The sequence below is a fragment of the Falco biarmicus genome, chromosome 5 (assembly GCF_023638135.1).
Source record: "Falco biarmicus isolate bFalBia1 chromosome 5, bFalBia1.pri, whole genome shotgun sequence".
NCBI classification, from domain to species: Eukaryota; Metazoa; Chordata; class Aves; order Falconiformes; family Falconidae; genus Falco; species Falco biarmicus.
In genome coordinates this window covers 58,565,976-58,577,021 of record NC_079292.1, presented here as the reverse complement: position 1 = coordinate 58,577,021, position 11,046 = coordinate 58,565,976, and the positions used below count along the sequence as shown (strand labels likewise).

General features: G+C 53.8%; 1 protein-coding gene across 2 annotated transcripts in view; it reads right to left on the bottom strand.

Annotated features, from left to right (window-relative positions):
- Nucleotides 1–5,013: 5,013 nt before the first annotated feature.
- The window catches only part of CACNG2 (calcium voltage-gated channel auxiliary subunit gamma 2), a 52,295-nt gene continuing 46,262 nt past the window's right edge, over nucleotides 5,014–11,046 (bottom strand). For both annotated transcript variants that reach the window (XM_056342097.1, XM_056342098.1), the window contains 3 exons: nucleotides 10,050–10,133; nucleotides 6,123–6,263; nucleotides 5,014–5,619 (listed from right to left, as the gene is read on the bottom strand). In XM_056342097.1, the coding sequence (XP_056198072.1) occupies nucleotides 5,084–5,619; nucleotides 6,123–6,263; nucleotides 10,050–10,133 (761 nt within the window). In that variant the 3' untranslated portion in view covers nucleotides 5,014–5,083. The remainder of the gene's footprint in view (nucleotides 5,620–6,122; nucleotides 6,264–10,049; nucleotides 10,134–11,046) is intronic.

Genomic DNA, 11,046 nt, shown 5'->3' with positions numbered 1-11,046 from the left:
GGGGGACTTTTCCAACCCAAATGTTTTAACTGACCTCTCAGTCACAAGTGTCCGGCATCTCCAGGACCTCAATGGCTCACTGCTGTGGAGAAGACCCTGGTGCCCTGTTCACCCCTGGTATAACCAGGGCCTGCCAGAGCACCAGCCATCACCAGGAGAAGCAAGCAAGTGGCACAGGGAGCACTAAGACCCAGGAGGGACACAGGGTAACATTTTAGGATCTTGCACCCACCAAGTGTTAATGCACCCTCGGAGAGAGGGGGAATGAGGGCTCCCACCTGTGCGCAAGCCTTTTGCTTTCAGTGACACCCCTTTAAGACATCACTTAATATGACAGCTTTATTTAGTTAATGTTTGTAAAGTGCTTTGAACATGAAAAGTGCTGTATAAGTGCTGAGTATTACTATTAATTATTATGGCCTGGAGGCTGGCCCTGTTTGAGCAGCATTCCCCATGCCTAATTTCAGGGTGCTGCAGTTTCCCTGCCTCTCCCCCTCTGTTGCCCCAACCTGTAAAAGCCAGAAGGAGATGGGAAGAAGCAGAGAGGGAAAAGTAAGCCCATCTGCACCCTGCAAGAAAGGAGCACCTCATGGAGTTGTGTAGGGGGGCTGAGCCATGCATGCACCCCCAGGTGGGCCATCGCATGGGAAGTGGAGACACATCTCCCCAGTGCCCCACTGGCATGGCTGGGGATGAGGGAACACCCCCTCGCCCCCAGTTCTGTGGTGGGCCGGTGTTAACAGCATTGCAGGGAGGATGGAGGATATGCGGGGGGGGTTCTCCAGCTCATCCCACCCATGTCTGGGTGGGGGTACTCAGCGCTGGTGGTGGCTTCAGAGCCAGGAAAGAGGATGAGAAAGGGGTGAGAAAGTTTTGGGGTCTGTGAGCTAGACGGAGCGGGGAGGCAGCTGCGTCCTAGACGTGTTCATGGCAGGGCCAGGAGCTCCCCACGTCCCCTGGAGCCGGTGCCTGGCCTGCTTTGTGGCCTCTTCCCTCCTCATGCCCTCCTTCTTGCCGAAGCTGCTCCCGGGAAGGGTCCCTGAGGAAGAGCAGAAATAGGGCGGCGGGTGCCCCCAATTACCTCAGTGCTGAAGCGTCCCACCGGCGGGCCCACGAAATGCGTGTGCTGAGAGGCTCGCTGGGGGGGCACGGGGTGAGCGTGAGGTGTGAGGTGCTGCCAGGGGCCCAAAGGAGAAGGGTGAGCTGGAGGGGGGTGGGCTGGAGGCTGGGGGCTGGGGAGGGCCAAGGTGGGGATTCAGAGGTGCCAGCCGGGGGATCTGGATGCTGAGTACTGGTATCAGCCTGCACAGGGTGCATCAGGCGGTGGGAAGGACTGCGGTGCTGGGATTGCACTGTGACCAATGGGGATACCAGGTGTGCCTTCACCCCACTGCCCCCCTGCCACCACTGAATTAAACCCTCTGGTCCCACCTGCTTGTTCAGCTCGTGGTCCTGCTTGCCCTCCATGGGTCAAACCCTGGCTGCATTTTGGAGGGGCTTTTTTACTCAGGTGGCTGCCCTTCCCTGTCACCTCTCTGAGCTGCTGGTGGTGGTGTCTGGTGGGGATCCTCATCTGCTTCGGAAAGCCATGGCCGGTCCCATGGCAAGCAGGAGCCCAGTGGTGGGCAAGGGGGTCTCAGCGTGTTGCTGGCACACCTGCTGCTGCTGGTGGGGTGGGGGGTGAGGGGACATGCCGGGAGGCCGGGCCTTTTGCAGTACTCTCGCTTCCCTGCCCTGCTGCCGCCTCACCCGTTTCTGGGTCTGCAGCTCCAGCTGTAAGCCAGCCCCTGCTCTGGGCTCTGACACTGAGCATTTCCACCAGACAGCCACTGCCAACCCAGCTGCTGAGGAAATCACCAGAAACTGCATGAGTGGCTGAACAAAGCCCTGAAACAATGTTAGGCCTGCTTCCTTTTCTTTTTCCTTGTTGAGCCCTCGAGCCTGTGCAAATTCTGAGCTCGCCGGCGGTCCTTGGCTTGCTGCCATGAGAGCTGCTGTCTTCGGGTGGGAGTTGGAGCATCATCCCCTGTGGTAACACCACCCTGGGAGGAATGGGGCTGGAGGGGTGGCACTGGGGGCTAAGTGGGGGCTGGAGCAGACGTTTTGGAGGGCAGCAAGGAAAGCCCACATGCGTGACTTGAGCTTACCCACTCTTGTTTAAAAAAAGTTGTGGCAAAGCCCTCTCCTCTTACCTCATCCTTCCTCCTTCTATCTTGAAGACTGGCTTGAGAAGAGCAGCTGAAGGCAGCCTGTCTGCTGAATCGCCAAAGGGGACAAAAGTGTTTGGAAAAGTTGACTTTTTTGCTGGGTTTTGAGGTACTCCTCTGGCACAGTGGGACAATAAATCCGCCCCAATAAAGCCACATAAACGAGGACCAAGTTATAAAAAAAAAATCTTTATTTCATGTACCAGGATTTTTTTTTGTCATTTTCTCTTTTTAAAATTTTTTTCTTTTTAACAGTCTGAAAAAAACCAAAAAATAAAGAAAATGGAGGTCGGTTTCTTGTACTGGTTTCAGCTGGACATGAGCAACACCCTCAGAAAAAAGCTTTTCGGCCAGCCCTCGCCTCCCGCATGTGCTCTCTGGCACGCTGCCGCAGCCCCCCCATCCTGCCTGGCCCTGGGGGGGCCCTCGGCCCTGTGAATGCTCCCCAGCCCCACGGCAGGGGTCGGCAGGCGAGGGCAGCTGGGGATGGACACCCCAACGCTGCCCTCCCTCTATGCTGGGGTCTGCAAAACTGACTTAACTTATTCCTTGGGGGCCACTGCGGGGAGGGGGTTCCCTGTGAATCTTTTTTAAAGGGCTAGGGGGTCACAGGAGGGGATTTCAGCGGTGGAGGGTGAGGGGTGCGTCTGAACACCCGGCCAAGCCGCTTGCATCCTCCTCTTGCCCTGTAATGCTGTTTTTTGGGGGTGACTCCCTCCCACTTCTGCCCCCTGCCCTGCCCTGGAGCGGGGAGGGGGGTTAAAGCAGCGAGGGGGGGTAGGTGCAGGGAGGATCAGGCTGCTTTAAAGCAGAAATCCCGCTGGGACCCGAAGCGGGGGACTGTGCAGCTCCTAAAACTGGAGCAGCAGGAACGGGGACGGAAAAAAAAGTCAAAAAGTGGGTCTGAGCTGCCGAAGGGCTTGGCGGCCCCATCCTGCAAAACCTCGGCCCTGCGCCGGCTCAGGGCACAGACCCGCAAGGGCCCTGTCCTTGCCCCAGGCTGGCGCTTTCGGGGTGTCACAGAGAGCCCCGCGCTCCCCTGCCACTGCCTCCCCTCCTGCCTGTGTCCTCAGAGGGGGAGCTGGGTTAAAAGCTGTTCCTGGCACCGCCGGTGCCCTGTTCCCCCGCCACGGCAGGGAGGGAGGGGGCTGCGGCCAGGCCAGGGGTCCCAGCGTAGATGGTGGGGGCTCAGCTCAGCTCACTGCTGCGGATGAGACCACAGCAGGCTGGGACCCCCAGCGACAGGGGGACGAGGACAAAACCCAGCAGGCATGGAGATGCCCGACAGCTTCACACCTGTCCCTGGCATGGCCGTTGGGACTTGGGGGGCTCAAGCCCGGAGCCGGGGGCTTCCTGGGATGGGGGCCGGGGGGGGGACGTGTGAAGACCGAACAGCTGGCAGCCAGCTTTGGGTCAGGGCGGGCTGGCTGTGCCCAGGGGAGGACAGGAATGATCTCGGGGTGGCTGGGTGGGTCTTGCCGTGCCCCCACAGGCAGGACCTAAGGGCATCCGGGCAGCTGTAGGGAGCATGTGGCTGCCCTGGGGACCCTCCGGAGCATTCACAGGCATTCACGAGTGCCACCCCTGGCATCAGCACGCTGCCCTCGGCTTTGGCCTCCCGGGCCTCCCCCCCACCCCCAGCAACATCATCCTGAAAGGATGGGAGCCCCAGTTCCCCTCCACCAGCCCCCACCTTTTCCCTGTGCCTCCCATCCTGCTCCCCACTGTCTTTTTTCTTTTTTTTTTCACAGTTTAAAGCTTGAGAAAACAAAATGAAAAGAAAAAAATACTATCTGCTTTTCTTGCAAGTAAATCCACTTATTATATTTACATTTATTTATAGCTGTTGTTTTATTAAAAAAATTGCCACTTTTTTTTTTTTAAGAAACCTTTTTTTGTCCTTTTTTTTGTCTCTGTGTGTGTGTGTTTTTGTTTACTGTGTCTGTTTGCTTTTTGCACTGTCACCATTAACCTCAGGGTCCCCAGGGCCAGGGGAGTGGGCCCCCTCTGGGGACTCTGCGGAGGGGTGACTCAGCATTGGCTCCCACCCTCCCTAGGGACAGGAGTCACTCTTAACCCCTACGGACTTGTAGGGGATGAGCAGATCCCCCTGGATCCTGGGGGCATGGAGCAGATCCCCATGGATCCTGGGGCAATGGAGTGGGTCGCAGTTGACCCCAGCACCCCAGGATCCTCCGTAATTGGCCCAAGGACACTGAAGCTGCTGCCAGGCGAAGTCCCATCCCCTGTCCCCCGAGGAGCCCATGCTGGGTTAAAGGTAAGTGGGAAACGAACTGTAAAATTAAAGAATAAAACCCCCGAAAATCCAAAGAGCTGCCTCCTTCTCCTCCTCCTCCCACTTGATTTATTGTCATTTGTTGTTTCTTGGTTCCCTTTTATTTTTTTTAAGTCTGTTTTTATTAAATGTTAAAATAATGGTACATGGGAAATCATGCATTTTCTTTTAAATTTATTTCTATTTTTTAAATCTCTTTCAGTTTTAAAGTTTTTCTTTTTTTTCCTTTTTTCTTTTTCTTTTTTTTTTAAAGAATTTTTTTTCACTGTTGTCTCTTTCCTCACATTTCCTTTTCATTTGTTTGTTTGTTTTTTGTTTGCTCGCTTGTTTGTCTGCTTATCTGCTTGTTCGTTGTTTTTTTTTTGTTTTTGTTTTTTTTTTGTCATTTTTGTTTTTGTTGCTTTTTGTGGATTTTTTTTTTTTTGCGCGTTGGGAAGGTCCCCACCCCCCCAAGGGGTGCTTCCACCTCCTCCTTCCCACTCCTCTTCTGCCCCCTGACCCCTTCCACCCTCCCCACCCCACAGCCCACCCCGTCTCCTCCTGCCTGCTCCTGCCCCATTTTCAGCTCCTGGTGACGGCTTCATACCGGGGTGGTCCGGCGGTTGGCTGTGTTGGTGTGGATAGAGTCCTTGTTCTCTTTCTGGATACAGTTGTGAACCTGGAGGAAACTGTTATCCCTGTCGGAGTTGTAGGTGGCGGTGGGGGTGGTGGTTGCCTTCAGCGGGTCCCTGGTCAAGGTGTACATCGAGATCTCTGTTGATGGGAGGGTGTTGAACCCTTTGATCCCAACAGGAGAGGCATCCCTGGAGTGTGAAGGCTCGGTGGAGCGGGAGCTGGAGCGGCTGCGTCTCTGATAGCGGTACCGGTAGCTGGGGATGCGGGTGATGGCGGAGGACTGGAGGTAGTCCGTGGCACGAGCGTTGGCACGCAGCTGTTTGTGCCGGTCTATGAACATGTGGACAGCCAGCACTCCCACCATCTCAGCTATAATGAAGGACAGGGCCCCGAAGTAGAAGGACCAGCCATAGGAGTAGCTGTTCTTCTTAGAGTCGCTCTTGGAGGGGTCTCCAGCATTGGCTGATATGTATACGATGATGCCAATTATATTACTCAGACCTGCCAGCCAGCCAGTGGGGGAGAGAGAGGGAGATGTCAGAAGGGTCACACATGGCAGTGGTGGGGGCTGTGGGGTTGAGCCCCTGTCCCTGGGAGGTGAGGACGGGAGGGTCCCCAGCCACCCATCCCCTCCTGGTGGGAAGCTTTCCTTGGGAAACCCAGGCAAGACCCTCCTTGCGTGCCTGCCACATCCCTGGACTGCATTCCCAGCTGGTCCCTGAGATGCTGGGTGTAAGGAAACCCTCTCCCTCCAGCAGCTCCCAAGCAGCAGGAAAGCCCCTACCTGCAGGGTGCTGCTGCCTGCCCCTGCCAGGCAAGCAGGCAGGGTGGAGAGGCATCCTTGGGATGCTGCTTTCACCCCGAAAAAGGCTCATCAGGGCTGGGGAACACACACACTTCAGCCTAGGTAACCGTGCCCCTGCAGGATGCCCTGGCTGGGCAGTCCCCCTACCCTCCCGCCGCAAGCCCATCTCTGGGGTGTCAGGCCCTGTGCATTCCTTTACCTGCAGACACAAAGAAGATGCCGGCACTAAGGATGATGTTGTGTCGGGTTTTGTAGAACTCGCTGGCTGCAATGCAGAGTCCACCCATGAAAAGCAGAATCACACTCAGGATCGGGAAAATACTAGAGGCTCTAACAGCCCCTGTGGAGGAGCGAGGGAAAGGGGAAGAAAGAACAGTGCAAGTGTGAGAGCGAGGAAAAAGGGGCACAGAAACAGCGCCGGGGTGGGGGGACAGAGGGATGCGAGCACATTTTGTGGGTGGGGGCAAAGGGGAGAGACAGAGGGCAACATGCAGGCAGGGAGTAATTCAAGGAGGGATAAAGGCATTGGGGGACAAAAGGAGGGAGAGAGAAACAAAGTGTGTCAGAAAAAGAGAGTGGTCCAAAGAAACTCTCCTGTGCTTTGGCCGCTGCCGTGAAGCCAGTGGCCTGGTGTGGGCAGGCAGAGGGGGCTAGTGGCTGAGCTGGGAGCCTGCTTGTGCTGCCTGTCCCTCCTCGTGCTGTCTTTTCCTCTGCTTTTGGGGGGGACTATGGGCTGCATGGGGAGCCCTGGCACTCTGGCTTCTCCTCCTGCAGAGCGCTGCCGCTCAAGCCCACTCTTCAAAGAGCAGCAACCCAAATGCTTCCTGTGGAGCTGCTCAATCTGGAATCCTCCCAAAAGGGCATGAGCATCTCAAGGAGAGAGATTTTTTTTTTTTTTTTAAGGGCTGGGAAGGAGCTCCTGGTGCTGTGCACTGCTCTGTGGCTGCAGTGAGGACTGAGAAGCGAGTCTCAGCCCTGCGTGCTGAAACACGGGGCTTATCCTAGTGATTAAATGCCTGGGCTCCTTCCAGAGGGCAGTGATGGGTTCGGATGTGCCAGCTCCCACACACGCACGCTCTCCATCGGTCGATACGCGAAGAGCTCAGCCAGCAGAGGGCAATGGCATAGATGCACGTATATACTCACACACACACAAATCATACCCCAGAGCTTCTGGGGGGACTCTCTCGTACTCAAGCAGTGAAAGGCCAGGACTGTGTATACACACACCCCCACACACGCACGCATGCACACACTGCTCGTGGGCTGTTCAGTGGGTACCAACAGTCTGCCTGAGTTTGTGTTGCCAATATTCATATTTTTTAACTAGGAAGGCCTTCCCTCCTCCATTCCCAAAAGAAAATAAGCTGCTAAAGTGTGAAATGAAGCCTTGCTTGGTAACAAAGGTATCAGACGGGTTGTGGTGCAATTCTGCTTGTGGAGCAAAGATCTGGAAGGGGGGATGAAAGCTAATCCCTCCTTGCCTGCAGGAATGAACTGAAGCAATCGCAAGACTTTTTCTTAAGTGAGCAGAGACTGTGGTTCAAAGACCCTGTTGGCATCAGGATCCTACCAGGCACAACCAGTCAGCTCTTTGAGGAGGGCTGTAGCCCACTGCCTACACATGGGGAGTGCAAAAGGCAGGGAGAAACCTCTCTTGCTTGCTTTCCAGTTCTGCTGGTCTGTGTTTCAGGGAACAGGATAGTGATAATAACCATCTTAATAGCTTCTGGAAAGCGAGGTAGAATTTGACAAATGTGAAGCTTAAATGGCAGTAAGCAGACTTCCACTGTTTAGGGGGTTTCTAGAGGGATGCTTGGTCAGTCCCGCAACCTGGCCCTGACCACATCAGTTTTATCTGGGTCTTAATTGTGAAATTCACATCTGTTGGGAGGACACAAAGTTGCTGGCTGACATGGGGAGCTGTGGGCATTATGTGATGTAGGAGGACAGCAGCCTTGCTCAGCTCCTGCTTTCTGCCCCTCAGGGGGACCATACCAGAGAGGGGCAGAATCTTATCCAGTCTTCCTGGGTCCAGAGCCTTTGGTTTATAGAGAAGGGGGCTCAGATGGTGTTTGGATGCTCCCTCGTATCATCCATCTACTCTTAACTCAAGTGTCTTCTAGCAAAAAAATTCAGGGATGCTTCTGCTTCTTCTCTGACAACAGGCACCTGATTTCAAAAAGACATGTGTGGATGGCTGGCAGAAATAAAGTTCAGCGCTTCTAGCCAGACCATGGGCACTGCCCCACAATCATCCTGGTCCCTTGAATGAGGAAATCGCCTGGGCTGATACTAATAAACAACTTCCTAGCCGTTCTTGCCAGTACTGCCAGGCATTGCCCATGCAGAGTGCCCAGGGACTCTGGTTTGGCAGAAGTCCTGGGAAGAAGCTGTTCAGTAGGGTCCCTGTCCAGTCAGGTCTAAGCCAGCAGAAATCCCACTTCCCTCCAGAGTCACCCAAGCAGTCCTTTATTGATTTGCCAAATCCCTCTTTGAACCTGCTTCTTTCTTAAAAAGGGCTCTACCCTGGGGATACTGTCAGGTCCTGACACTGGGCCAATTTTTGTCTTCAGATCTTGTTCCCTCTGAGGGAACAGACCCTTGAGACTTCTCAAGATGTTCTCCCCCTCCCCCCAACTCTTCTTTCTGAAGTGTTGCTGATGCTGCAAGCAGAGTCCTTGCTCCCAAAGCACTCTGCAAGAGCTGGTTTGCCCTCAGAGGCAGCCTGCACAGTCACTGTGCCAAACCGGATCAAACCCCAGTCTTCAGCTCTGCTGTTCAGGGGCCATGCAGCGATTAAGAGACCAGCGCTGCAGAAAGGCATCTGAAGGAAGCAGTCTCCCTGGGTTATTTACAGTGGATGAAGAACTGTTTGAGAAACAAAGAGGAAGCAGCATAAGATCTGCCTCTTTTGACATACAAATGAGCTTCACAGAGACTAAATTATCTCTCTACCGCAGGGCTGGGTCTCCACATCTGGCTTGGAGCACACCAGGGTGACAAGGACCCTTATGCTGAAAGGGTCCCAGCCTTTGGAGACCTTGGACACTTAACCTTGGGAGGTCAAAATGTCAGATTTCTGAAGGGAGAAGATCTCTTCTTGTGATGTCAAAAGGCATTGGGCTTGTGGAGGGAGGGTAGGGTAGCAAGGTAGGGACCTAAGAGGAGGAGTGAACCCTGTTCAGCTGTGCTAAAGGAAGAGCAAGTCCTTGTTCTGGGGCAGGTGAAAATGCTGACTTGTGATGACACGATGTGGATCTGCCCCACTGGCCAGGCTGCCTTCCCTGTTCCCATGCACAAAGTAGTGAGAGCTTCATCTGCACATCACAGGCTGGGCTTGGAGCTCAGGTTAGGTTTCCTTACAGAGGCGCCACGTGCCTGGCATACAGCACCTGTCCTCAGGGCCCTGAGTGAGCACCAGGTCTTTTCTTCAAAGGGCTCTGGCTGTCCTTATTCCTGCTTACCATTCCCATCACTAAAATCACTAAAACCAGCAAAGATCCGATTTACAGCCTCTAGTGGTGTTTGGGGAAAGGTGAAGACAGAAATAGGTGTTCTTCAGACACAGTCCAGCTGATTTCTTAAATCTGATGCAACTGGAATATCAGGTAAGGAAATCATATCATCACAGAATAGTTTGCGTTGGAAGGGACCTTAAATATCATCTAGTTCCAACCCTCCTGCCATGGGCAGATATACCTTCCACTTGGATGAGGTTGCTCAAAGCCACATCCAACCTGGCCTTCCTCTGCTTTAGGAGGACACACACACACATTCACACTGCCCCAGCTAGCCCAGTCCTGACCTGAAGCTCACTCAGCAGTTCTGCAATGGATTTGAATTAAGACTCTGGATTTATATTGTAATTAATTGGTGTTATTAAAAAATATACTATACTATTGGTTGTTACTATGAGTTTGAAACTTGCACTGTCTTATGGGCATTGCCCCAGGGAGGTGTGAGCAGAGCTGGTTTTGGGTGGTGGCAAGGCTCTGGGGTCACCTCCTCTGGCTTGGTGAGCCTCACAAATCCCAGTGTCGCCACCACCCTACCTTCAGAAAGCAAAAGGCACCCGATGCTAACATCTACAAGCCATTGCAAGGAGAAGAGCCTGCAGACTTACGGAGGAAATATTCTGCTGTATCGGCTTCATAATCTGCATCCTCAGGGAAGTGATCGATTTGCTTACACAGACCTTTAAAATTCCCTAGGGAACAAGAGAAAAAAAGAACAAATGAGAACACCAAAACCTGCCTCACAAGAACAGCTGCCTTCTGCGTCGCCCTTTGTGCCTGCTCTGCCTTCCTCCCAGGCAGCACACCCGCTCATGTATGGATGCCCATTAAATGCCCAGGTACCCTCCTGGCACACTCATACACCAAATACCCTCTTAATTGCACAGGAACATGTGATTTGCTGTCTAGATCAAGCCTGGTGCCCTCCTAGCCCCATGCCCCTCGCTTCAAACGGTGGGGAGCACCAGAGGCTTTGGCTAGCAGGTGTGACTCCTGCCACCAACAGACAGGAGAGCACTGCCCACCTCTGAGGGAGGTGGGATGGGAAGACAAGCCAGAGTCTGGGTCAGGCTGTGAAGCATGAGGCTCGGGGGCCTTTCCCTCAGCATCAATCGGCATAACTGTGGGTGTTCGTGTTTCAGCTGGTGTGGTCCTGGTGGATCCCAGCAGTGCTGTGTACGGCGGGGTGATCAGGTTTGGGTGGAAAAGCGTGTGTTTCTCTCAGCTGTGAATTTGCTGCCTATTCATTTCACAGACAGGATACATGCTATTGTTCTGCTCCCGTAGGAGAAGAACAAAAGCTCTTAATCTACTTCCTCTGTATGACTGCTTGTTTTTGCATACCTTTGTCAGGCCTCCTCTTGTGTCCATTTGAAGACTAAGGCTACAAGAAGCTTGGTGCAAGTGTGTGTATGCAGCAAAACACCCTTTGCAATGGGGGAGTAAAATCTTCCACCACAAGTGAGGGAAGCTGGGCTGCTCACCCTCAGTTTTGTCAGGCTGGTTTATGTACAGGGCCTTCTGCTGGCTTTATTCATGGGCCACCCTTTTTCACACACTCCATGACAGCAAAGCTACCCCAGCAGGAAGCCAGTGACATCTTCC